This window comes from Stylophora pistillata, chromosome 4 (assembly GCF_964205215.1).
Source record: "Stylophora pistillata chromosome 4, jaStyPist1.2, whole genome shotgun sequence".
Taxonomy (NCBI): domain Eukaryota; kingdom Metazoa; phylum Cnidaria; class Anthozoa; order Scleractinia; family Pocilloporidae; genus Stylophora; species Stylophora pistillata.
The window spans coordinates 32,108,452-32,134,865 of record NC_142522.1 but is presented as its reverse complement, the minus strand read 5'-3'; the positions used below and the strand labels follow the sequence as shown (position 1 = coordinate 32,134,865).

General features: G+C 40.0%; 1 protein-coding gene and 2 pseudogenes across 2 annotated transcripts in view; 2 read left to right on the top strand and 1 right to left on the bottom strand.

The window, feature by feature from the left end:
• Window positions 1-2,681: 2,681 nt before the first annotated feature.
• LOC148733372 (uncharacterized) lies at window positions 2,682-10,897 on the top strand (annotated as a pseudogene). Its single transcript, XR_015999827.1, has 4 exons — window positions 2,682-2,900; window positions 3,355-3,507; window positions 4,986-5,126; window positions 10,408-10,897. The product of XR_015999827.1 is annotated as an uncharacterized LOC148733372 (transcript).
• A 3,716-nt stretch (window positions 10,898-14,613) lies between these two features.
• On the bottom strand, window positions 14,614-16,767 carry LOC148733371 (uncharacterized; annotated as a pseudogene).
• A 1,968-nt stretch (window positions 16,768-18,735) lies between these two features.
• The window catches only part of LOC111342209 (uncharacterized), an 8,090-nt gene continuing 411 nt past the window's right edge, over window positions 18,736-26,414 (top strand). Inside the window, exons 1-4 of the mRNA XM_022949255.2 lie at window positions 18,736-19,435; window positions 19,881-20,030; window positions 23,525-23,665; window positions 26,336-26,414. The exon at window positions 26,336-26,414 is cut by the window's right edge and continues 411 nt beyond it. Of these exons, the coding sequence (XP_022804990.2) occupies window positions 19,372-19,435; window positions 19,881-20,030; window positions 23,525-23,665; window positions 26,336-26,414 (434 nt within the window). The 5' untranslated portion in view covers window positions 18,736-19,371. The remainder of the gene's footprint in view (window positions 19,436-19,880; window positions 20,031-23,524; window positions 23,666-26,335) is intronic.

Genomic DNA, 26,414 nt, shown 5'->3' with positions numbered 1-26,414 from the left:
GAGGTGGATAGACAGAACGGGTTTAGATAGGATTAAGTTGGGTTAATTAAGCAACAGATCGCGCGCACTTTCTATCGGTTTACCGGCGCATAAACCCACCTGGGTTGTTGGGAGAACATAATCTTCAATGGGCAACAGTCCGCGACAAAATTGTTAACACTTTGACCTTTTAACTCCTATTAATTCCATTTTATCTATTTTCCCCCGTCTTAACTTAATCTAATTGCCCTCTCCCCTCTAAACAACTTTGTATCTTGGTTCCATGAGCTTTAGCTACATAACTTGAAAGGGGTAAGGGAGTCTTATCGATGATTAAGAGTGTGGTAGAAATATGAAAAATTCATAAAATGATAAGTTCTACACAGAACTTCCTTAACTCAAGCGTAATAAAACGTGAACACACCACTTATGAGAATGCGTCGTTGGTGTAACATTCAGACATCAGTTGTATCGTTTACAGTAGGTTTCATTGCATTCTCATGAGAGGAAAAAGTGAAAGAAACAACAGGCTTGAGTTGATTTTTTTCGTGATAACAACGCTATATCCGCTGCTTATTCTAAAGTGCTACGCCCCGGACAACAAAGCTCAGAACTCAACTATCTGGGCACACTTCTTTTGCGATCTCGAAGGCTGTGAGCTGAAGTGATCACCACACTGACCAAACAGTTTTCCCAGGTGTGAGAACTGTATTTATGTCAACAAAACCTTACATCAAACAAAAATGGCGACTAAACCGAAAAAAAGAAACAACAACAACACGAGGTTTGGAATCACGTCATTATCATGTGACCACAATTCCAGATACGCAAAGCGTACAAACTGAACTAAGCGTCATTTTAATTAGACCAATGTATTTATAGTCACGACAAAGACCGTGGTCCTTTAGGAGAAGTGCTGTTCCTTTTAAAATGTAATGATTACTCCCAATCTACTCTCTAACTTTCTCCACTCTTCTTAACGTGGAAGACACATTCGTCTTTTGAAATAAGCATAGCTCACAGGATTTCCTTTGGCTAATGGTTACTTCACTTGCGACACACCTTGAGTTAGAGCAAGGAAGACCATCCTTTAAATCTAAATCAATCGAGCTTAAAATGCTTTCATCAATTGATAGTCGATTTGGTTTTTTTCGAGTTTTCAATTTAATATATGAAATCTAACATACAGATTTTTTGACCGGGAGAAAAGATGAATTAGTCTCCATCCCGAGTTCCTTGCATGTTTGTTAATTCGTTTGTAGCACATACTTTGACAATTACGGTCATAAAAAGAGCGACGATGATGCACCAATTTTTCTATTTTATTCTGTTAAGGAGACATCAATTGAGCTAATAAATGCATAATGTCTTCCGACACTGCTCGTAGTGGATAATTCACGTCATCAGTGACACCCACGTCAATTGAGGTCTTGCATTAGCATCTTTTTAAAGGTAATCCCTGAAGAGATTTCTAGCTTTGTAAGTAAATTTCTTCTTTCATCGGATCGTAAATCACTCTTTTATTTCGAAGCAGGGGTGACGATTGAGATCGGAAAATCTCACGTAAATGATTTTTTGCACGGGTTTGATCTTGCTGTTAAACAAGAACAAAATAAAGTGCCGAAAAGAACGGAAGATTGTATGTAATGACGTCATAAGTGCAATTCGCTTAAAACAAACAATATTGGCAGTTCTAAGAGCTCGGGGTTTATTCAGCCGTCTTTTGCAGCCGATCGATATGATCATACTTTATCACATTAAAGCAATTAGCGTAAAACAAATAACATTGTGCAGTTTGGGAAACAATGTCATCCTCTCATGACATCAGTCCTAACAGCTCGTGGTTTGTTCAGCAGTCTTTTCCAGCCGATCGATATGATCATACTTCATCACATGAAAGCAATTCGCTTAAATTAAACAACATTAAGCAGTTTGTAAAGCAATGTTGTCCTCTCATGACATCAGTCCTAACAGCTCGTGGTTTGTTCAGCAGTCTTTTGCAGCCGATCGATATGATCATACTTCACCACATGAAAGCAATTCGCTTAAATTAAACAACATTAAGCAGTTTGTAAAGCAATGTCATGCTCCCATGACATCAGTCCTAACAGCTCGTGGTTTGTTCAGCAGTCTTTTCCAGCCGATCGATATGATCATACTTCATCACATGAAAGCAATTCGCTTAAATTAAACAACATTAAGCAGTTTGTAAAGCAATGTCGTCCTCTCATGACATCAGTCCTAACAGCTCGTGGTTTGTTCAGCAGTCTTTTGCAGCCGATCGATATGATCATACTTCATCACATGAAAGCAATTCGCTTAAATTAAACAACATTAAGCAGTTTGTAAAGCAATGTCATGCTCCAATGACATCAATCCTAAGAGCTCGTGGTTTGTTCAGCAGTCTTTTGCAGCCGATCGATATGATCATACTTCATCACATGATAGCAATTCGCTTAAAACAAACAACATTGAGAAGTTTGCAAAACAAATATCATCCTTGCATGAAAATACACCTAAAACCGTTGATACGAAGCGACGAATCTCCTCTTGATTACAAAAAAATTTTCCCCATTAGATTGGTAGCCATCTATTTTATTTCAGTAATTACTTTGCTTCTAGAAATGGCTGAGTATAACATATCAATGGATGGCTGATTTTTGTGAAATACATTTAAGTTCCTGTGTAACTTGATCAGACGGAAAGGAGGAAAAATAAATATGAGACAAGAAAAAAAAAAACGTGATGCGCATAAAAGCGAGCGCCACGAAACGTCTGAGGCATATTTCAAACCATTCAGCAGGTATCAGTCCTGAGAGCTCGTGGATTAATCAGCAGTCTTTTTCAGCCGATCGAAATGGTCATACTTCATCTTGCGATAACGCTTTGTATCACCTTGATCAGCTTGAGCTCCTTCACAGGTATTGTACTAATTTACTTTAGTCACAGACTGCTCTGCTTCTGTTTCATTATTGAAATTTATATGGAAATTTTTCTTCATCTTTTTCTTCTCTTAAATTTTCTTCATGTCTTGATAACTCTATCTTTTTATTTCACAATTATTAATGCGAGATTGAACAACACAAGTGGTTCCTTAAAAATTCAAAAGTCATTAACTCGTTTAAAAAATTTCACCAATTATTCTTGCTCGTTCCACAGAGGTCCGCCGAAATTCACCATCATATCAAATTACAAAAGAAAATCTTGTCCTTAATTCATCAATTTCATTGTATCACTATGTTGTTTGATTCAGAGGAAAAAGCGGGAAGTTTAGTTACTGATACAGATTTCTTTCTGTAGTCCATTCAAAAAACTTAATCTCGACCTCAACAAATAGAGATGAAGAACACATTCCCGTTTTTTTTTCCTTTGTAGCCTCGAGCTGTTTAAGCTGTCGTTAGCCCAGACATCCGCTTACGCCTACTCTCCGAGTTGATCTCAGGACGAGGAGAGTTTACGGTTCTGACCCCAGCATCGCTTGGGTGGACCGTTTGAAGTATGTGAAGCTAGGAGGTTGTGCAAACCAAGGTAGAAAATATGATATAAAAAGTATGGTAGTTACTGTCTTTTACCTTGACGCTGTCCAACGCTTTGGAAATCTCTTTAGAAAGCTGTGGTTATCTTGGGTCTTTAGGATGTGCAAGAGTTTTTGCCTTTTAATAATATGAAAAGAATTAGCGACAACATTATCATTCATAGAAGGCGGGTGGGCCCAAGATGCCACCGGGCCAAGGGGAGAGGCCACTCACAACAATGATATTTAAAAAAGAATAAGTGCGGTAAATGTGCAGTTCGGCCAATTCAGTGATTATTTAAGAAAAACCTATGGCCTTTTTGGCCTAAAGCGAGGAAGATTTGACCAACGAGTGACTGAAACGAGAAGAGAGTTCTAAATTGATGGTCCCGTAATGGCAGACATGGTAGAGAATTGTAATTTGCTTGAGATTCGTACGACCCAAACTAATTATTGGCTGTTTTTTCGTAACATAGCAGTGAATTTGGCTATTATTTTACAGAAGGATTGAGAAGCAAAGCGGGCGATAGGTTATCTTTATAATTAAACATGAATTTGACGATTTCAAACATATTTACTTGGAAAATATAAAAAATTCATAGTTTGGAGAATAAATAATAAGTTCTATTTAATTAAGTTGGATACGCATGTGGACGACCAGACGGAGTTACAGTAGACGATGTAAGGATGAATTAAGGTGAAGTAAAAAATTAGTTTGGCTGTAGAGGATAGGAAAAAGCGTGACTAGTTTACAAACAAAGCTGAAATAACTTTCCAGGTGAGATTGTCGTCGTTGTTATATAACCGCCTCCCGGCTCGCTCAATTGGTTAGAGCGCCGGACTGTTCTGCGGGAGGTCGAGGGTTCAAGCCCAGGCCGGACCAACACTCAAAATCTTAAAATAACTGAGGAGAATGTGCTACCTTTCTATAATATCAAGAAATGGACAGACATTCTAGTCTTTTCGGATAAGGACGAATAAACTGTAGGTCCCGTCTCCTGCATCTATTAATTAGTAAATTTGGTTAGGCAGGGGACCTTAAAGAACCCACTTACGAGATTACTGTGATGTGGGGGGAATTGGGGGAAGGAATTGGGGGAAGGGGGCATCTGTCAGATAGGGAATTACTGGGAATTGGGGGAAGGGGGCATCTGTTACATTCGCCTTTATTAATTGTAAACTGCTACTTGCAGTCCTCTGCACAGTGTTGTAAAACAGGTCTCAATTCAGCATTAATTGCTGCAAGCAGTTGTTCTGTTATCACTATCACTATGACTATATACCTAGACTTTCAGTTAACAAAACGAGCACTGTGATTGGTTGATTCTTGGTCACGTGCCCCTGATCAAATTCAAATGTATCCCAACCGGGATACAACTGCGCAGTTGTTGCCCGCGCGCCAAATACTAGTTAGTTTTGTTTTCCCTCAAGTCCTGAGCTTAACTGAAATCATATTACTTAAATTTACCTTAGAATTACTTGCAATTCACAGGTAAGCTTCGCATAAGGTTTGACCCAAGAGGAAAAGTAACAAGGTGCCCCAAATGGACTGCCAGAATTGACTTGTGGTTTGCACGTAAAGTGACAGGATTCTCGTTTGATATCGCCGACTCGCCCACCGTCAATGGATGGGGTAAGAGAGGGGACTTAATTTACTGCGCTGAAATGCCTTTGTAAGTGAGTAAAACATTACACACACACACACATTTATATATATATATCTATATATAACATTAAGTGACTAGAAGGAAACACACATGATTCGCTGCAACTCTGAGTTTCGTGCGTTAAGCGCTCATCAGGCAGTATATTTAACAATTATTCCACGAGCGCGCGTTGGATATGAGATGATAGATAGCCAAAGAGGCGCGTAGCGTCGAGTATAATCATCTCATATCCAACAAACGCGAGTGGAATAATTGTTTTATTAAAAACGCCCCCAAGATATTTGAAAAATCTAACCAAATCTTAAATTTTTTAGCTCCCTTTTAATTTTTAGCTGACGCGCACGCCTACCATATCTGTAGATTATGGTATATTGCCTCATATACCATAACGGCTAAGCCAATAAAAAGTCTTGAATTGCATTATCCAATGACCCAGTTTTTAATAAACACATATATATATATTGCGGGAGGAAAAAGACAAATAAACTACAAGTTCATCCCTACAAGCCTGTTTCGTGGTTGCCCACTCATCAGGGGATTTAATGCAAATAATCTTTACCATCGCTTATACACAGTATGATCTAATTTATGCAGCGCGAAATTTAACAGTTTTTAGTTGGTGCATGTTTCTGTGGCGGCAGGAAGACATGAGTTCATTACGTTTGGTTAGTGTTGATAGTTCGGGTCGGCAGATAATTGGCACATTTTCTGTGAGGCAGAGATAACATCTTTTACTTGAATGATGTACGGCGAGTGTAACTTTTAATTAGCTAACATTTCTTGTTTGATTTGATCGAGAAGTCCAACTGTGATGTCTGTTTTGTACAAGAAACGTTAATTCATTCTGAATCTACTATCAAATCTCTATCCCGTAGATCGCTGGGCCGTAGTTTTTGGTCCCCTGCCTCCGGGAAACAGGGTGGTGTCGTCACTTTGATTTCTTCGAAATGCTCAAACGAAATCGTATCTTGGAAGAAGGACTCACAAGGTCGTATTGTCAGTGTTTTGATCAGGTACAACGACTTTGATATTAATCTAGTCAATATCTACGCACCTACCAATTCTACCGAACGGAAAAGTTTTTTTGTTTCGATTCATGAATTTTTTATTCCCTCCTCTGCGACTATCATCGGAGGAGATTTTAATTGTTACAACAACGCTCTCGATAAATTTGGTGGGAATATCTCTATACACAAAGACTACGAATCTTTAAAAAGTGATTTCGCGCTTTCAGATGTTTGGCGAAATTTGCATCCAAGATCAAGAGAATTTACGCGGTTTAATTCCACACGGTCAATTGGGAGTAGACTTGACGAGTTTTTGATCTCGAAAGATTTATTATCACCCAACGTTAAGTGTGATTTTCGCCCTTGTTCGATATCAGACCACGGTTTTGTTTTTCTTACCTTTGATATTCCCACCGCCGTAAAACACGGTCCAGGCGTTTGGTGATTTAACAACTCTCTTTTGAACGATAAGGAGTTTTGCGCTACTATAGCGAAACTAATCGATGATCATGTACGTTTTTTATCTTGTTTTCCGTGTCTCCAAGGTTGGTGGGAGTTTTTAAAACAGTCTATTAAAGAAGAAACGATCTCCTTTTCCCGTAAAAAGCGAAGACAATTGCAAAGAGACAAGGTGATTTTGACGAACAAATTGATCCGTCTTCGTCAACCTTTAGTTGATGGATACAATTCCGTTATCCCTTTAATTTCTGACGCCGAATGTCGCTTGAAAGCCCTTCGAACTAAACAAGTCGAAGGAATCATTATTCGTAGTAGAGTAGAATGGCTAGAGGAAGGCAAACGCCTCAGTCGGTACTTTTTTAATTTACAAAGAATTAAAGCTCAACGATCCCACATCTGTTCGGTTTATGATTCTACCGGTATCGAAGTCTCCTCCCGAGAGGAGATTGAAAAAGCTCGTTTCGATTTCTACACTCAGCTCTTTTCCGAAGAACCGATAGATGCTGCTCTTCAAGAAGATCTTTTATCTTCTTTATCACGGAAATTAACTTTTGATCAGGCGTCATCTTGTGAAGGCGAGATCACGCTTGACGAACTTACTCTCGCTATGAAAAATATGAATAGGAATAAATCGCCTGGCCCTGATGGCCTTTCGGTTGAATTCTACGCTAGATTTTGGGATCGTTTGGCTCCTCATTTATGTCGAGTCTTAAATGCATGCTACCAAACCGGAGAGATGTGTGATTCCATGAAGATGAGCAACACATGCGTTATTTTTAAGAAAGGAGATCGTAAGAATCTGAAAAATTGGCGTCCGATTTCCCTCTTAAACGTTGATTATAAGTTATGCTCAAAAGTTCTCTCTCTTCGACTCTCTAAAGTTCTGGAATATATCGTTGACCCTGGTCAAACTTGCTCTGTGCTCGGACGCAAAATTACTTCAAACTTACATTTACTTAGAGATATCTTAGATTACACCGACCGCACGAATGAAACCGGCATTTTGCTCAGTTTAGATCAAGAGAAAGCCTTCGATCGCGTTAATCACACATTTCTGCAAAGCCTCTTACCCCGTTTTGGTTTTGGCCCGTCTTTTTGTTTTTGGATCAACACTTTATATAATGGAGCCAATATGCGTGTTATTGTTAATGAATGGCTAACCGATGCGATTCCTTTGTCCCGTGGGGTAAGACAAGGGGATTCCCTGTCTCCCCTGCTCTATGTTTTGTGCGTTGAAACTCTCGCATGCAAAATCCGAAATAATCTTGAGATCGAAGGCTTTCTCCTTCCGGGTATACAAGGTCTCTGCTATAAAGTTGGAAATTATGCTGACGATACGACCTGTATAGTGAAATCTTATCGCTCTCTGCAAGTTCTACTCAACATGATTAATATTTACGAGCGTGGCTCTGGGGCACGCCTCAATCTCACGAAAACAGAGGCCATGTGGTTGGGGGCGTGGCGTACGCGCGACGACCAACCACTTGGCCTCAAATGGATGACAAAAATTAAAATTCTAGCTGTTGTTTTCGGCCGCGATATTGAATTAGATAACTGGCAGCCAAAACTAGAGAAATTAGAAAAACATCCAAATTTATGGAAATCCCGCTCTCTTTCTCTTGTCGGCCGATCACTCATCGTTAACACCCTCGGAATTAGCAAGCTCCTATATCTCTCTACAGTTTTGTGTGTTCCGAAATGGGTCATTTCTAAGGTGAACGCTTTAATTTGGCCATTTTTCTGGGGTTGTCGAATTGAAACGGTTAGCCGAGCGTCCTGCCACCAATCTCTTAGCAGTGGCGGTCTCGGAATTTTGAATTTCCTGATCAAAGGTAAATCTCTTAAATTAGCCTCAGTAATTTCCAATCTAGATGATCGCGAATCAAAATCCTTTTATTTGGCCAGATATTTTCTAGGCTCTAGGCTTGCCTCCTGTCGCTCGGAGTGGAGCTCTGTTCGAGATAATTCCACCCCGAGTACACAGATCTTGACGCCCTATTATGAGAATGTTCTCTCGGCGCTCACCACTCTACGTGGGATTCTCTCCCGCACGGAGTGGTGCGATTTTGAATTTTCTTCCAAGAAATGTTATCGAACTCTCTTGAAGGAAAACTCCACATCTCCAATTCTTCATCGCTTTTGGACTCCCTTCCTTCCGATTGACTTTAATCTTGACAAAATTTGGAATTTAGTGCGAGATGACTTTTCTGAAAATTATAAGAACGACATACTCTGGAAAATTGTACTTCGCGCTTTTAAGGTCCGCGATTCTCTAAAGAATTGAGGATATATCGACTCAGATAAGTGCGCCTTCTGTTCCCGTAAAGAAACTATAGATCACTGTTTTCTCAATTGCCACCGTGTGAAATCTGCATGGACCCACTTTTCCCCTATTATCTCCTCTATCCTAGGAACTAGCTTTCTCCCATCCTGTACCTATGTTTTCTTTTTTCGTCGGACCCCCGCTAGTCCAAAACAGAATCGTATTGCCCGCTTTCTAATTAAGACAATTCTGTACTGCATCCGGAAATTTCGAAATAAATCTTCCTTCCACAATGGGAATGACCCCCCTGAGGGTATAATTCGCTAGGCCCTCAGCGAGACCAAAAACAGAATTGCGTGCGACTACTTCCGACTCTCGTTATCTAACTTTAAAAACGCTTGGGAGTCCCCATCAATCTGTACAATTGATGGGGACTCCTATAGAATACATTTGTAAATAGATTACCTTAAGCTTTAGTTAACATTTGATTAAATCAACTTGGAATTATTTACAACTTAGAATTAGCATTAAACAATCCTAGAGTTACATTAATATTAGTCTACGTTAGCCCTAACCATACCAATATTATAGATTAAGCTTACATTAATATTAGACCTAACTATTTTGGAATTATTTATAATCTTACATTAATATTAGTAATATTTAATACTCGTATATATTTAAGAACTCTTGAACTTTGGAACTTTGGACTGTTTATTAATAATTAGTTGGGGCCAAGCCCACGTGCGTTAGCACTTTTATTTTGTAACTTAGGTGGTTTGTTATGAATAAACCTTTTTCAAAACTTAAAATATAGAAGAAGAAGCGAACTTTTCTCTTGTGGCCTTTAATACGTGTACGTTTCGCCCATTCGTGCTTCCTCAGCACTAAATATCAATGTGGAGTAAAATTTACGAGCAACGCAAAAGTCTTAAATACGTGGAATAAAAATGTTTTACATCCAATCCTATAAGAGTAATATAATGATAAGGATAATTGAAATTAAAAGTTACACGCTGAAATGCACATTTACGTTCGCAATCCTTGTACAATGTCGGCGATGGAAACGCAAAAAGCGGCAGAAGATAGTCAAAACAAAGAAAACAGAAACGACTCTGGTGAGTTTGTTGTGTTACAAAAACAGTTGGCTTTCTTTCCCAACTCTCGAAGTAAACAAGCCATTCTTTTTTCGTTCCTGATAGCTGGATATTAGCCATAATATTTTTTTTCGCATTTTTATAGACCTCGTCTTGGTCTCGGTCCATAAAAATGCAAAAAAAGAACGCGGCCAATATCCAGCCATCTTGACCGAACATGCTTGGTTTATAATGCTTATACACACATATATAAGTGCTGTGAGCGTCAGGAAACAAAACACCGAAATACATCTGAGACCAAATTTACTAATACGTTGCAAAAATAAAAGCAATGTGCTTTGGATATTTAATGAGTACATGGGTTCACGGTGCATCAGGATTTCGCTTGCTTCAATTTCTTCTTTCCTCTTTTTCCTTACAGGTGGCGACGCGGGAACAACAACTAAAGGTGCAGAGGTACATGGCCACGGTAAAAACTTTTATATATTTACCAACGATTTCCCTGGTCACCAGGGCTATACCATTAATGGTCATCTGACGGTTGAATCAAAACCAAATGTCACTGGCGATCACATGACGATTTACATCAGCCATGAGCGTGTGGAAGTGACCAATTACCGCGGCTATCAAGCCGTGTACGACAGCAGATACCTGTTTCAACTGAGTGGACGGCGCGTTGCATTACCCCCCTCTACCGCGACTGACATATGGCTGAGCATGAACCGCGTCATACACGGTACATACAGGTCTGGGACCGGTCTCTGTTTCGTGGCCATCTCCTGGGTCTAGCAAGCCTGTTGCAGCACGCTAGCTCATTAGACGGGAGGAAATAAAGCTCTTCTCTGAGCTTGAGTCAACCAGTAGAATGTAACAATGCTGCATAGTAGAATAAAGTTGTGCATTGGGGCGTATCTTCGAGGTTTTTTTTTTTTTTTTCACTGAATGATCCGATGTGGTTTACTTTCGGTAGCTATGAGAAGAAACTTGAGACTTTGTGTGAGTAAATAGTCCATTTTACAGTTGTGTGCTTGGCTGCCAAGCCCTTGAACGGGAGTGAGGCTGTGGGTTGGACCTCGCAATGATTCAAACCTTACTGCCTTTCAAATGTATATTACTTTGTTATCATGCTAACTAGGTACAGGTCTCTATCACGACAAGATCACCTTTAGCCTCACTCCCATGAAATCAAAGGCTCGGCAACTAAGCACACAACTTTAAAATGGCCTATTAAGAAGCCAACAGAGGCGTCTGCCCCGACAGGTTGCCAAATGGTGGACATTTACGTTTTCCAAAAGAAAGCTCTGTCACTAACAAAATTATAATCCTTTGAAAAAACTGCATAAACCTTTACCCAGGTGTCCCCAAAGAAAAAAAAAGAAACTCTTACTAGAAATTACCGCGTCTCTTAAGTTTTGTAAATACGCTTCCCAATCGTGTTTAGGACCTCTTTGCTATGATAATCAGTAGCTTTGTCCTTGAAAATGTTCCAGGGATATTTCTGGGAAGTATATTTTACTAACAGTTGACATCTTCTTAGGCCAAAAACCTTCTGCCTTCGAAATTCGAGCCGTATAGCCGTCGTTAGAATTTTAACTTTTGGATTAAACAGAGTATCGTTCAAAAGAAAAAAAAAACAGTTTATTTTTGGACAATTGACTATCTTTTCTATTAGTCCTCTCATTCTTTCTTGATTTCATTGCCCGCAGGGTGCAGTGAAATCTAACTCAGTTGCATATCGTCGGTGAAAATATCACACACGTGTCGTAGGCCCGTCTCAAGCTTGTCGCATGCGATAAAGTTGCACCATGTAAATCGACCCTTAGAGAATAAATGGCTTTAGCGGATTGCTGAACCTCGTGAAATGCAGTTTACTTCTTGTTCTTCTAGAGTCAGAGGTATCTTGGAAACGGGAACAGCTCACTTAGCCATGGAATTATCTTTTCTATCTGTTCCCTCATTCTTTCTTGGTTTCATTGGATCATTTTCCCGAGGCTGCCATGAGATCTAACTGGACCTTGCTCGGAGGAATGTCTCAGTTAAGTCGATTCCTGAATCTCGTGAAATACAATGTACTTCCTGTTTTTCTGGAGTAAGCGGTGTTATCGAAACGGGAAACAGCTCACTTGAAATTACTCCGCTTTGATCAGAAAAAAATACCATCATCAAATTGTTAGGTATCTGTTTCATTTGCTCCCTCGTTTTCTCTTTATTTTATCTACACCATATCTCCTTCAGACTACTATCGGAATAAAGCGAACTTTGCTCGTAGGATTGTTTTATTGGAAGATTCCAGCGGATTGCTGAATCTCATGAAATACTTTGTATTTCCTGTTTTTGTTTTGTTTTATTTTCATTTTTTGAAAAACAAGACATCAGCAAGATGGGAGACAGCTCACCTAAAACTTGAGTATTTTAAACCATTTAAATAATCAACGAATCTCCTCTTGACAACAATTTTTTTTTTCATTAGATTGGTAGCTATCTATTTCATTAGCAGCCTTGTTTTCTCTTGGTTTTTATAAGCCCTAATTTTTTTTTTTCCGAGGCTCCTATCCGGTCAAAGCGGACTTTGCTCGTACGTAGAAATGTAAAAAAAAAAATAACAAAAGTAATAAAAAATTTCAAATGATTACTGCACGTGAACTACGTTTGAGTTCCTGTTTATCAATATAGGTAGTAACAAAGAGAAGAGACCTGCGTGCGTGTATTAATAGAACCATAAAAGAAAAGTTGAAAGTTTCCTGGGAATGGCATATAGTTCGATTCCAAGACCACTGAAATTAATCACAACGGCCAATCAGAGCCAAGCTGCCTAAACAGCGGCAAGACGCGGGTGATCAAGTCATGATTGGCTTCAGTTTTGCGTCTGATCGGTTGAGAGAGTGGTGTGAGTTTTCTGGACCAATCAGAGAGCCAAGAAAAGCAAATTTCGGCCGAAGGTCGGTTAGCGTCGAGCCGTTCCGATGCTTAGGCAAACGTTGGGTTTACCGCGAAGAATCACGCACAGGGTGGAGGACACTCAACTGCTTTACAATCAATTGAATCTCTTTATTGCTTGAATCAAGGTTCTTATATACATAATGGTAGCTAAATCATACGTGATACAAAATACAGAAGATAATACGAGTTTCCCTTGGCATAAACAACTTGATTACCACATATCCACAATTTCACAGATATGGGAGAACACTTACGTAAATCCTGCGGAACTAGTGTTCCAACGTGTTTTTAGACAGAATGCACGTACAAGTTTCCATATTCCGTGCGACACGTGGTAGGAATATTTTCACGGATACTCTATCAACAAAGGGTCACACATAAATCATATTTCCGGCTGTAATTATTTAATCAAAGCGATTCTAGAATTGTTTGTCACGCTTTGTCACGCTATGCTTCATTTTACAACATATCTGATCGGTTGAGAGAGTGGTGTGAGTCTTCTGGACCAATCACAGAGTGAAGAAAAGCAAAACCAAAGCAATCCCAGATTACTTTCGACACTCAATTGAGCGTTTTTAATTGCTCTAGGTATCCCAGACAAGTTGACAGCCTCACAAACAGAACTCGATCTAATACTATTCATACTGCAACTCAGTGCTGTGGCAGTGAACTGAGATGACTTCACCGCTCAAGACCCCGCGTCTTCTGATCCTCATGTTTGTGCAGATCTTGATCCTTTGTTTTACCGTTACTGAAGCATACAAATGGGACAACTGCACTAGAGCAATTAAAACTCTTAAAGCAGTAATGGACAAAAGGTTTGGGAAACTTAAACGCGATGTAGAAATGATAGCTTGGGGACTGAATCTCTTGAATCCTTCAGCCAGGGTGCATTCCGCATAGATCTTACGCCGAAGTTACGCCGAAGTTACGCCGAGGGCTTTGAAAATGTACGCCGAATAGGCCACAATTCTACACCGTTGGTAGCATACTACGCCAATAATTGCCCCCGGGCCCAGATCTTTTGCCGCTGCGCCGCCGCGTAAGAGAGGCGATTAAGAGAAATCCTGCAGCTGGAGACTAGTTTGTTGAAGGGATGTCCATGCTCGCTATCAGGAGAAAAAACATTTACTTTTCATATTTATGCGTTCAGTGATGGTGCTTTATTTTATATAGCCATCGCTAGAAATCGAGGACATAAGAGCCGGCTAATATTGATTCAGGATCGTTTTCACTTATCCATTGACAAGGAACTATGAATTTCCGTTGTTATCAGTTATCACTTCCGCACCTTAAAATTTTAGAAACAATATTGCTCATAGAAACAGGTGATATTCAAAGTGTGCACCTTAATTTTCGCACAATGTGCATTAAATACATATACTATCGTGCTTCGCTTGAGTAATTTTGCATTTGCTAACCGTTGTCAAGAAGTATACATCCGGCTTTTACGTTCCTTCCACATGTCAGTGAGCTACAGGAAGTATAGATCCACTTCACATGACTTAATAGATAGAAGTTGGTCATTAGGTATACAGCGTAGACCAATAAATGTCCAAATTCCTGAAGGAAAGCAACCAATTGCTTGCCTTTTTATATAATTTGTGAATTTATGTTCTTGAATTTTAGGAATCGTCACGTCAAACAAATGACGATCAGCGTTGGCACAGAATACACACATGTTGTCTTACTTATCTGCCAGAAAAGGACAGCGACCTGAATAGGAATCTATTCGATCCCCGACTTTCCGGCGAGACTGAATAATGCTTCTCATATCCTGAAAAGAAAGCATTTCGTCCGTGGGAGCGGATCACATCATCTCCTTTCAAATGCAGGCTGACGCTTTCATGAATGATATCATCACACTTCTTTAATGAGGGTAAACACCAGTTCAGTTTCATTCTTCTGGAAAGTGTCTCATTTGATTGGCCTCCAGACTTTTGCTGTACTCTCATGCAGCTATAATAGCTTTCTGCAATGGCCTCTGGTCCCCCTTTTGCTAGTACAATATCCAGGATAGCGCATGATTGTGGTTGTGCGATGCTATAAATGTCTTCTTGAGAGTAACATGAGCTGAAAACATTCTGTTCGTGTAAACGGACATTGTACTCCTGTCCACTGGCAAACTTCATCTTAAAAACGGCGTCCAAAGTATTGAAGGGGCATGCTCAAACAGGACAAGATTAGCATCCTAGTCAGTTTCAATGGCTCATCATGATCAGTACCTTGAACCATAAACCAAGTAGGACTTAGACTTTTCCAAATACCTACTGTTACAGTCTCTTTAATTCTTTCCATGTAACGGAATGCCAGCCGAGGATCTAGATCCATTCCCGACTTCTGGATAAGTTCCATGTTAGAACCAACTGTTAGGACAGCCTCACATGCTCTTACGCCATAGGTATCGTACTCGACGTGCTCTATTTCCAACTTCACGACGCCATCTGCCAATAAAGCGCCACATTGTAGCCCCACCAGACCAGCCCCATCGAATGCCTGGAAAACCGTCGAGGAATGGTCTGACACAGCAGATTGCACTCGACGGTCTAGTGCATTCATCAGATCAGATGCAACACGTTTGTGATCTTCTTTAATGTCGCTTTCTTCTCGCAGTTTCCACGTAAACCGACCTCCAGTAACGCGTTTTTCCTCGTCTTTTGTGACGAGCCAGCCTTTCAATAGCTTAACTCCTTTCTACTTTCCACCAGGCTTCAACGTCTCTCTAACTTTCTTTAATCGCGGGAAATGCACTGTATCACCGCTAGCAACTTCTGATAGCTTTGGTTTAACCCTTGGCCACCAGAGTTTCAACTTCCACACAGGAGTGTCAAGCGACTGGACACGTAGCATTAGATCAACCGTTGACAAGCCCCATGATATCCAAGCAGGCCAGCAAATCAACAACAAAATCTGATCCGGCAATCATGTACTGGAGCTCTTCCTCTTCATTTCGATTTGGATACAATGCTTCAAATGCTTTCCAGAACGATCCATAGCTTTGCTCAATTTTACACCACTGTTCATAGGAGGAACTGGCATAACGCTGACCTACATACGCTACCGGTCTTAGAGATGTTTCATATACTAGCTCAGTGAAGGAAGGCAAAACCTTTCCCATTGGCCAAAATGGGATTGAAGACGTTGAATCTTTTCAGAAACGTTTGGAAGAAGATGCCACCAGGTAATTTCGAATTCTTGACGCCAGACACGCCCAAATTCAAGATGTGAGCAGCAGCCCATGTCACTGGTAAGGCCAGGTGATCCTCCCGAGTTTCGACGATGTTTAATGCCTCTAAGAGCTTTCTGAGAAACCCACTTGCCTGGCATGGACCATCTACTGCAACGCCACACAGTCTTGAAAGCACCTCTTTTGAAAAATTGTTTTCATTTGATTTGATAAGAAGCTCTGCTAGCACCTCGTTTGACGCTTGTTCAGGCTCTGAGTAAATCCCGGGGGAAGCGACAGGAATCGGACAGGGAACGCCAGTTTCATCACGGGCAACGACCAGTATGGCCTGATTTGTTGTTCTAGATGGTGTACCTTTATCCACCGTGCCCCATATGTGAGGTGGCAGTTGGGTCGAGGGTAGAGGATGGTTTAGCCAAACATTGATTATCTTCCGCTGACTGTTTTCTCCAGACAATAGAGAATGTCGTTAAAGTTGTTGCGACTGTGACCAATCAACCACACTCGCGATGAGCGTTTTGATCTATTGGAAACGCTGCAAGAACATCGTGAACAGTTGCTGAATGTTCGTTTTCCTTCAATAGCTACCACGGGGATACGCGACGAAGATTTGCAGACGAGTTTGATGCAATACAGCGTCCTTAAAGATACCATCCTTTCTATGGTAGAGAACTTGGATACATTGGAGTAATATATAATGCGTGGGGATGATGGCGAGGCCGAAGCTGTCGAGGACTAACTTCCACAACAAAAAACGGCTCTTTTAGGAGCCACGACGTAAACGAAAGTCTTGATCAATAGTTTGCATTTTCTGAAACCCTTTATTTTTTGGAGGGGGCGGGGATTCCAAGTTGTACGACCGTTTTGGTCACTGGTCAGTACATTGTTCTGGAAAGGGTAAGTACGGAATATTATACACTCAGGACAGCAAGTTCTAGTGTTTCTTCCAATCAAGAGCTCGCGAGCTACGAGCATTCACTGAAACTCAGCGAAAAGCAATAATCCACTTCCCACATTAAAAAAGAGAGGAAACACGGGGCGCGAGTAAGCGCGCGCTCAGTTATGGTATCGTTTGGGGACCCGCAAAAAGTTAAAAACAAATGCGCGTGCCTTTCTTAGTCCCAGGTTTCCACTCTTCTGAAAGAGAACAAATTCGCCTTCGAACGCGCAGGTATTAGAGCGGTTGCTTGCCAATGCTCGCTGGATACAAGTATTGTACTGTGACAGACGTTCTACAAAGATATATGCACTCAAAAAGATCATACATTTATTCATTTATTGGCCACAGCCGCCACAGGTCAAGTGGCCTTTCGTGGCTACGCCAGGTTAGTGAGGGTACGCCGATTACGCCAAGTATTGCCTTCATCATTCGCTTGAGTACGCCGACATCTTGTCGATCGCACGCCGGTACGCCGCAAAATTTTAAAACCCACGCCGAAGATCTTCGGCGCAACCTAAACTAAATGCACCCTGGCCCGCACAGTGACATAGTTTATGACTGTCCAATTATTAAAAAAAAAAAAATAGATAGCGGGCACGAGAAGTAAAAAATGCGCGATACTCAGCGTGTAACAAAGTCCATTTGCTAGACTATGAGCTGTCCCTTTTTTTTTTTCATGGATTTCTTGGATTCGCACGGCGGATTTCGCCGAGAAGGAGGGACTTCTCGCAGTTTAGCCCAATGCATATACTTGATAGCTTCGTTATTTAACGAGTCCCGGCAAACGAGGCCGTCCGCCGTATGTCTGAGAGTGCGATCGAGCGTCTCCGTTCAGCATATGTCGTAATGGTGGACGGTCTCGTCAGCTAGGGCTCGTTAAACACGAGCTGACGATTCTGACCCTTCTCAAAGTGTGCATGGGAACAATGTTATACGCTGGATATCACACTTTTTTACCTTTGTAGAGGTATTTATCACGTTACACATAAATTTCTTTTACTTTATCTTCACTTTTCACCAGACGCACGCAGCATTTATTTGTTAGATTAATCAACGAAGACTTGCAATGTTCGCGGCTGTGCCGATACATGGAAAAAACATTTTACATTTCCCCTTTGCCTACTTTACTGCGTTAATGTTCGACTAGAATTTATTATTAATATCCTCTTAACTGAGAACAATTTTTTCACGTACGTGATATCAGCGAGACAGGAAACTGATAAGTTTACAAAACATGTTTCGACATTATCATGTCAGGTCATTCTCGCATGAAAATATTCTAAAACATTAAAAAGAGCTAAGGAGGCCCCATTCAAACCATCTTGAAGCTGAACTGGACCAGCTTACATAAATGTTGCTAGTGAAGAAATAAAAAGATAATCTCCCCTTCACCAGAACAAATTCAGTTTTCCTATTCGATCGGTAGCCATCTAATTTATGGACCATCTTGTTTTCTTTTTATTTTGATTAGCTGTACATCATTGCATGTCATTGCCCTGAGGCTGCTTTCGGGTCAGAGGGGACTTTGTTGATAGAAATGGTTACGTATAAGATTTCAATGGATAGCTGAATCTCGTAAAAAAACGTTTAAGTTCGTGTGTATCTTGATATGGCAAGGAGAAAATAAATATGAGATACGACAAAAATAATTCAATTTGAAATACCAGCTGGCTATAGTTTATACCGTAATTCGTGGCGTGATAAACAACAAGGAAGATTCGGTACATATAAAAGCGAGCGCCAAGTAACGTTTGAGATCTGATTCCGGGCCAAACCATTCCGCAGACAACAATCGTGAGAGCTCATGGTTTATTCGGCAGTTTGTTTTCGGCCGATCGAAATGATTATACTTCATCTTGCGATAACGCTTTAAATTATCTTGACCTACTTGAGCTCCTTCACAGGTATTGTAGCTCTTTAATCATTCAAAACTTGTTTTCTCTTGATTTTGATTATTACACTGAACATTATTTCCCTGAGGCTGCTTTCGGTTCAAAGGAGACTTAGCTATTAGAAATGGCTGTGTGTAAGATTTCAATAGACGACTGAATTTTATGAAATACCTCTAAGTTCCTGTGTATTACGACAAGGAAAGGAGAAAAAAATTAGACAAAAGAATAATGTTTCAATTTGAAATACCAGTTGGCTTATATTTTTACAATGATTCATGGCATGACGCGTAACAAATACTAACAAGGAAGAGTCGGTGCATATAAAAGCGAGCGCCACGTAATGTTTGCGGCAGACTCCAAACCATTCGACAGACATCAGTTCCGAGAGCTCGTGGTTTATTCAGCAGTCTTTTTCAGGCGATCGAAATGATCATACTTCATCTTGCGATAACGCTTTATATCACCTTGACCAGCTACAGCTCCTTCACAGGTATTGTACCAATTCACTTTGGTCACAGACTGGTCTCGGCTTCTGTCTCATTATGGACAATTTTTTCTGAAAATTTTCTCCGTTTTTCTCTTCTCTTAAATTTTTTTTTAATGTCTTGATAACTCTATCTTTTTATTTTACAATTAGGCATGGGGGATTGAACAACACAAGTAGCTCCTTAATAATTCAAAACTCGCTTACTCGTTTAATTTTTTTTCAGCGATTATTCTTGCTCAGTCTACAGAGGTTACCATCATATCGAAAGCTAGTTTACAAAAGCAAATCTTGTCCATAATAAATTTCGTTGCATTGCAATTTTGTTTCATTCAAAGGAAAAAGAGGGAAGTTTAGTTACTGTTTTCGCACCCTTAATCCATTAAATAAAATCCATCGCAACCTAAAAAGAGATGACTGAGAACACATTCCCGTTTTTTTTCCTGAGTAGCTTCGAGCGGTTTAGGCTGCAGTCATCCCAGAGATCCGTATAGTCCTGCGCTCCAAGTGGATCTGAGGAAAAATAAAGTCTACGGTAATGACACCAATATCGTTTGGGTGGACCATTTGAAGGCAAAGCGAGGAGTTTGTGCTAACCAAGGTAGGAAATAACAAGAACCATTTTCAAATTTGATAATCCAGACCAAAACAAAATGGTAACCAATGCTTGCTCAGATTCACATTCACGTGATATATTACTGAGGCAACCATGATATAAATTCAAAATGGCGTCCGAAAGCACATTTACCGCACTGACTTTCCAAAAATGATTGTTTTCGAATGGAACTTGTGATCTTCAAAGAAAGGTAAAAATTGAAGCACAGAAGCACATCTTTGTCGGAGCCAAGTTGAATTTTCTTCTCTTCTCTTTTGAGATTCTCTTAGTAGTATTCGTGATGTCCTCCCCTAAATTCTATCTTGCTCAGTTGTAAGCAAAGGTGTTACTTGAACTATAGGTCTTGGCTTTCCTTCCCAATAGTGTTAAAATAGCAAATCTTGTCTGTTTTTCTTCAGTTCAAAGGTATTTTTCCTGAACTATGCCAGGTGCTAAGTGGGGCCTCCTGTGAAATACCTGTAAAGAGAATTAGGATTTATAAAAACAAAACAATATAAAAAATCTAGAAAATCCATAACAATAGTGATATGATATGATATTATTCAACAATTATTCCACAAGCGCGCGTTGGATATGAGATGATAGATAGCCAACGAGGCGCGTAGCGCCTCGTTGGCTATAATCATCTCATATCCAACAAGCGCGAGTGGAATAATTGTTTTATTAAAAACGCCCCCAAGATATTAGACAAATCTTACCAAATCTTAAATTTTTTAGCTCCCTTTTAATATTAAGCTGACGCGTACGCTTACCATATTTGTAGATTATGGTATATTGGCTCATATACCATAATGGCTAAGCCAATAAAAGTCTTGAATTGCATTATCCAATGATCAGTTTTTAATAATACACAATATATGTTAAATAATATTTTCAGTTAATTCTGAGACAAGTTATACAACATGGTTGCTACAGCCATAGGTTAATGAAATTCCCTGACAAATGTAAAATTTCCCAGACCAAGTCTTACAGTTTCACTAATTAGCTCAAGTGATGACCTCCAACCACCTCCCGCAGCCATCCTCGCCTCCCAATTATTTACATTTTCAGTAAGTCTCATGCAGGGCAGATTAACTGACAGTTTCTGCTTGAAACAACTCGAAAAATGGATTATTGACTTTGTTGGAAACCTTATGCCTGTATCTCATTAATTTTCACACAACAATATTTACACAATCCAGCACATTTTTTGTCTGCTTCTTCTAAATTACAATTCAGTCTGGAATTTGATAGATCAAGAGCCACTATGTATTGCCATCAAAACCATTTTTTTTATATTCATTGTAACCCAATTTAGTTAATTTAAAATTCAATGTCTATAAAAACCCTCCAAAATACTTGAATAACCAAAAATATCTTCCTTTCCCTGACTTCTCTGAAAAACAAGTCTTCCCTGATTTAGAGTGAAATACCCTGACTTTTTCCTGACTTTGAGAAATCTTTTTTCCTGACAATTTCCTGACCTGTGGCAACCATCTGGGTAAAATCTGAACTTGAGCCAAGTGGCCCATCCAGTCGGACCTTATCCCGTTTTCTTCAGTAGTGTGAAGTGACAAGAAGCCAAATCAAGGTCAACCCTCAAACGGAGCGCTAGTTTGATGATGAACTTGTTTGCTTTTGATTAATAACGGCGGATCTAAAATACGGCAGCTGATCACTGGTAGTTGGTAGAACTGTATCTATTCATTAACTTTCTATGGAATTGTTGGTACATACGGCGAGCAATAACGAATAAACAGCGAACATTTCGAACTGGGTACAAAAATCCTCGGTTAGCTGAATTGGTTCGAGCGCCGGATTGTGTCGCGCGGGAGGTCGAAGGTTCGAGCTCCGGCCGGACCAATACTCGTGGTCTTAAAATAACTGAGGAGAATTTGGTACCTTTCTATAATATCAATTAGAACATAGCTAGCAGAGCCGCGCAATCAAATTCAATATATACGTAAGCGTGCTCAAATCCTGATAGTGCACGCTGGTAGCGTCAGCAATTCGCTTCGCCAGAAATTTTTTTTTTCGCGAGAGTGGCCATTGTTAGCGCGGGGAAAAATATTATATTTCGCGACAATAATGGATACAAACAGAGACTCGGCCCACTAGTCCCAAAACGAAGACAATTTTCCGACCTTTTCCCATGGGCTAGAGTTCTTAAATGAGGCAGAAAAAGGGAAAAACAACGGAAAAGGAGACTCGGCATCAGCGCCGTCACGATTCGCTTCACTTGATACTGTTGTCCGTTTTTCGCGCCGGATTTGATGCACAATTCCACCGGCTATGTTCTAAAAACAATTGGTTCATGCTTTTAGCTGTGCATTATCGAGTTATGGAGCACGTGGGAAGTTTGGAAAGCACTCAAGAAGCTAGAGTCGCCCTCGGCTATTGCCTCGGGCAACTCTTACGCTTCTTTCGTGCTCTCCAAACTTCCCACGTGCTCCATAACTTGATAGTGCACGCTAAAGCATGGACGAATTGTTAAGAAATGGAGAGATATTCTAGTCTTCTCGGATAAGGATGAATAAACCGTAGGCCCCGTCTCCTGCAGGGCTAGGGGTAGGAGACGTTAATTTCCCACGCACGAGATTACTGTGGTGGATGTCCTCACCTGGGGTGGGATGGGTGGGTGTTACACAGGGCCCCATTTAAACCAGCTGAGTGCTGAACTGGGCTACCCTGTATAAATATTCGCAAATACGTACATACATACATTTCCATAATGGCCTCCATATTATGACGTCACGTGGTTATCAAATTTGATAACGATCCCGGACTGTATAGTACCGTGATGTCTACTGTCATTTATCATGACACTGTGTGACGCGTTGGAAGTTTCTTTTTAAAAACTTTTATCATCTTGGGTCCTTAGGATGTGCCAGAGTTTAGAAGTGAGAGTTTAAAATTCTAATCGAATGAGTCAATTCTGATTGATCAATCAATCAAATAAAAGTAATTAATTAAAATTAATTAATTGGTTAACGCGTTGTTATTGAATTGAATTTGTAATTACCTGCAATTTACAGGAAAGCTTTGAATAAGATTTGACCAAAGAAGTACCTTTAAACGAACTGCTAGAATTGACCTGTGATTTGCACGTCGAGTAAAAAACTAGTTTGGTTGTATAGGATAGGAAAAAACATGACTAGTTTACATACAAAGCTGATATGACTTTTCCAGGCAAGATTATCGTCACTATACCAAGACTTTCAGTCAACAAAACGAGCACTGTGATTGGTTGATTCTTGGTCATGTGCCCCTGATCAAATTCAAATGTATCCCGACCGAGATTCGCAGTTGTTGCCCGCGCGCCGAATACAACAGCATGTTTTTGCCATATGACTGTTTAAGGGAAAGTATAAATATATATATAACAAAGCATTTAATGTATGGTCCCACGGGAAACTAGTTAATTTTGTTTTCCCTCAAGTCCTGAGCTTAACTGAAATCATATTACTTAAATTGATTTTATAATTACTTGCAATTCATAGGTAAGCTTCGCATAAGGTTTGACCCAAGAGGAAAAGTAACAAGGTGCCCCAAATGGACTGCCAGAATTGACTTGTGGTTTGCACGTAAAGTGACAAGATTCTCCTTTGATATTGGCGATTCGCCCACCGTCAATGGATGGGGTAAGAGAGGGGACTTAATTTACTGCGCTGAAATGCCTTTGTAAGGGAGTAAAACATTACACACACACACGCATTTATATATATATATATATATATATATATATATATATATATAGTCGTTAGTGGAACTCTCAGGCCAATAAAGGTGCACCGCGCCAGGAGGATCAATAAAGATTCGCAGTCCAAACCTCACAGCAAACACGAACGTAGAAAGTTTAAAAATTGCGAGGATGGACAACTTCCGAACGTCAAAAATATAAAAAATTTTAATAAAAAACCTTTACTTGGCTTCTTGCAAGAAATGTCGCCTGCAATACGTGGGATCTACTACTAACGACTTTAAAGTTAGATTTCGAAATCACAAATCTGCTATGCTCACAAACAATACAACTTGTGAAGTAGCGATACACTTTAACAAAAACCCCACACACCCTGGACGATTTTTCGTTCCAATGCATTGATCAGGTACAGGCCCCTAGTGGCTCTGCAGAGATCGATAGGCTGTTAATCACAAAAGAGGCTTATCGGAGTGCTCAGTTGTTCTCTTTGGCACCCCATGGTTTGAATAAAAGAAAGGAATCTCATTCGAAAAATAGAATTTGCTGTAATTAATTTTCCATCTTATTTTAGGCGCTACTAATCGATCGTTCAAGGGCCCTTTTCTTGGATTTTGTCGGCTCTTCAGGTGTGGATTGGGCTCAGAGGCCCCGACAAGGGATCTTATTATGATTAGTATCATTTAAGGGCCCCTCCAGGGATTTTGTTGCTAATTTGCCCTTTCGGGCTCCAAAGGCCTTGTTTTGGGATTTTGTTACGGTTTACAGTTGTAGCTAAAAGTGGGCCTCCCCTTTTTTTGCTTGCCGCATTGCTTCTTTGCAATTGGTTACGTCACTCATTTTAACATATTTAGTATTCTTATTTCTTAGTTTTTAGGGTTTGTTTCTTGTATTTTGTCCATTGCTTTCTTTGTAATTAGGTTTTTTGTTATCTTCTTATTAGCACTAGTTCATTAGTCGTTATCTGTAATTACGTAATCATTAGCACTTCGATCTTATTTAATGCTCTCTTTTTTTATTTCAAAAGTTGTAAATAACTGAAGAAGGTCTCGGACCGAAACGTTTTTTATTAAAATTTTTTTAAAAAAAGGTTTTTATTAAAATTTTTATATTTTTGACGTCAGAAGTTGTCCATGCAATTTTTAAACTTTCTATATATATATTTAGTATAATTTCAGAGCTGAGCAAAGAGTTTCCAGCAATCTGATTGGTCAAGCGGTTCCTTATGTGACGCTATATAAACCGCTCCGCGCGGTTTATATAAAATGTTCAACTAAAATGTTATGATTTTAGAGATTTCTCAGTTGTTCAGCTCTGAAATTATACTAAAACAATTATTGGCCTCAGGTTCGGTGAATTTTGTCGAATAATCCCCTCGACTTCGTCTCGGGGATTATTCGACGATATTCACCCCGCCTTCGGCGAATAATTGTTAAATATATCTATATACATATAGCTCTTTGGCATACAAAGCTTTGCTTTCATGTCCAAATTGAGCACTCTATCTAGGATGAGTCATTGCCGTTGCAATTGCGCATGCTCGCTGGTTTACTCTAGTTTGAGCACTCTGGCATGACTTAGACGATACCACAAAGGTTGGGTCGTTTGGGGTGACCGTCTCGGTTCTCCCCCATCCTAGCGTTAGCACTGCACTGATGAGGCCCAGAAGGCCGAAACAGTACTGTCTGCAGTTAGTTATATATATATATATATATATAAACAGAATATGAAGAAGGTCTCGGACCGAAAGGATAACTGCAAAAAGATTTCGCTTTATTAAGAATTAAGAATGGCTTGTTGACTTCGAGAGTCGGGAAAGAAGACTAACTGTTTTGTAACACAACAAATTCATGAGAGTCGTTTCTGTTTTCTTTGTTGTGACTATCTTTTGCCGCTTTTTGCGTGTCCATCGCCGACATTGCACAAGAATTTCGAACGTAGCTCTTATTCAATTTTCTTTTGCATATGCGAGATCGACGTGGGCAATCTCGGACGGACAAGATGCGCCCGCAATGGACTAAATATATATGCCCACTCATCAGGGGATTTTGAAATCCCCTGATGAGTGGGCAACCACGAAACAGGTCTGTAGGGATGTACATGTAGTTGTTTTTTTCTGCCTACCACACATTATAGAAATATATATATATATATATATATATATATATATATATATATAACTAACTGCAGACAGTACTGTTTCGGCCTTCTGGGCCTCATCAGTGCAGTGCTAATGCTAGGATGGGGGAGAACCGAGACGGTCACCCCAAACGACCCAACCTTTGTATATACGAGGGAAACCCTGACCCTGTACACCCCAATTATTCTTTCACATTTTTATGGACCTCGTCAGGGTCTCGGTCCATAAAAATGCAAAATAAGAACTCGGCCAATATCCGGCCATCTTGACTGAACATGCTTGGTTAATAACGCGTATCATATAAGAGCTATGAGCGTTAGGAAACAAAACACTGAAATATATCTGAGACCAAAGTTATTAATACGTTGCACACAAATAAAAGCAATGTGCTTTGGATATTCAATGAGTACATGGGTTCACGGTGCATCAGGATTTCGCTTGCTTCAATTTCTTCTTTCCTCTTTTTCCTTGTAGGTGGCGACGCGGGAACAACAACTAAAGGTGCAGAGGTACATGGTCACGGTAAAAACTTTTATATATTTACCAACGATTT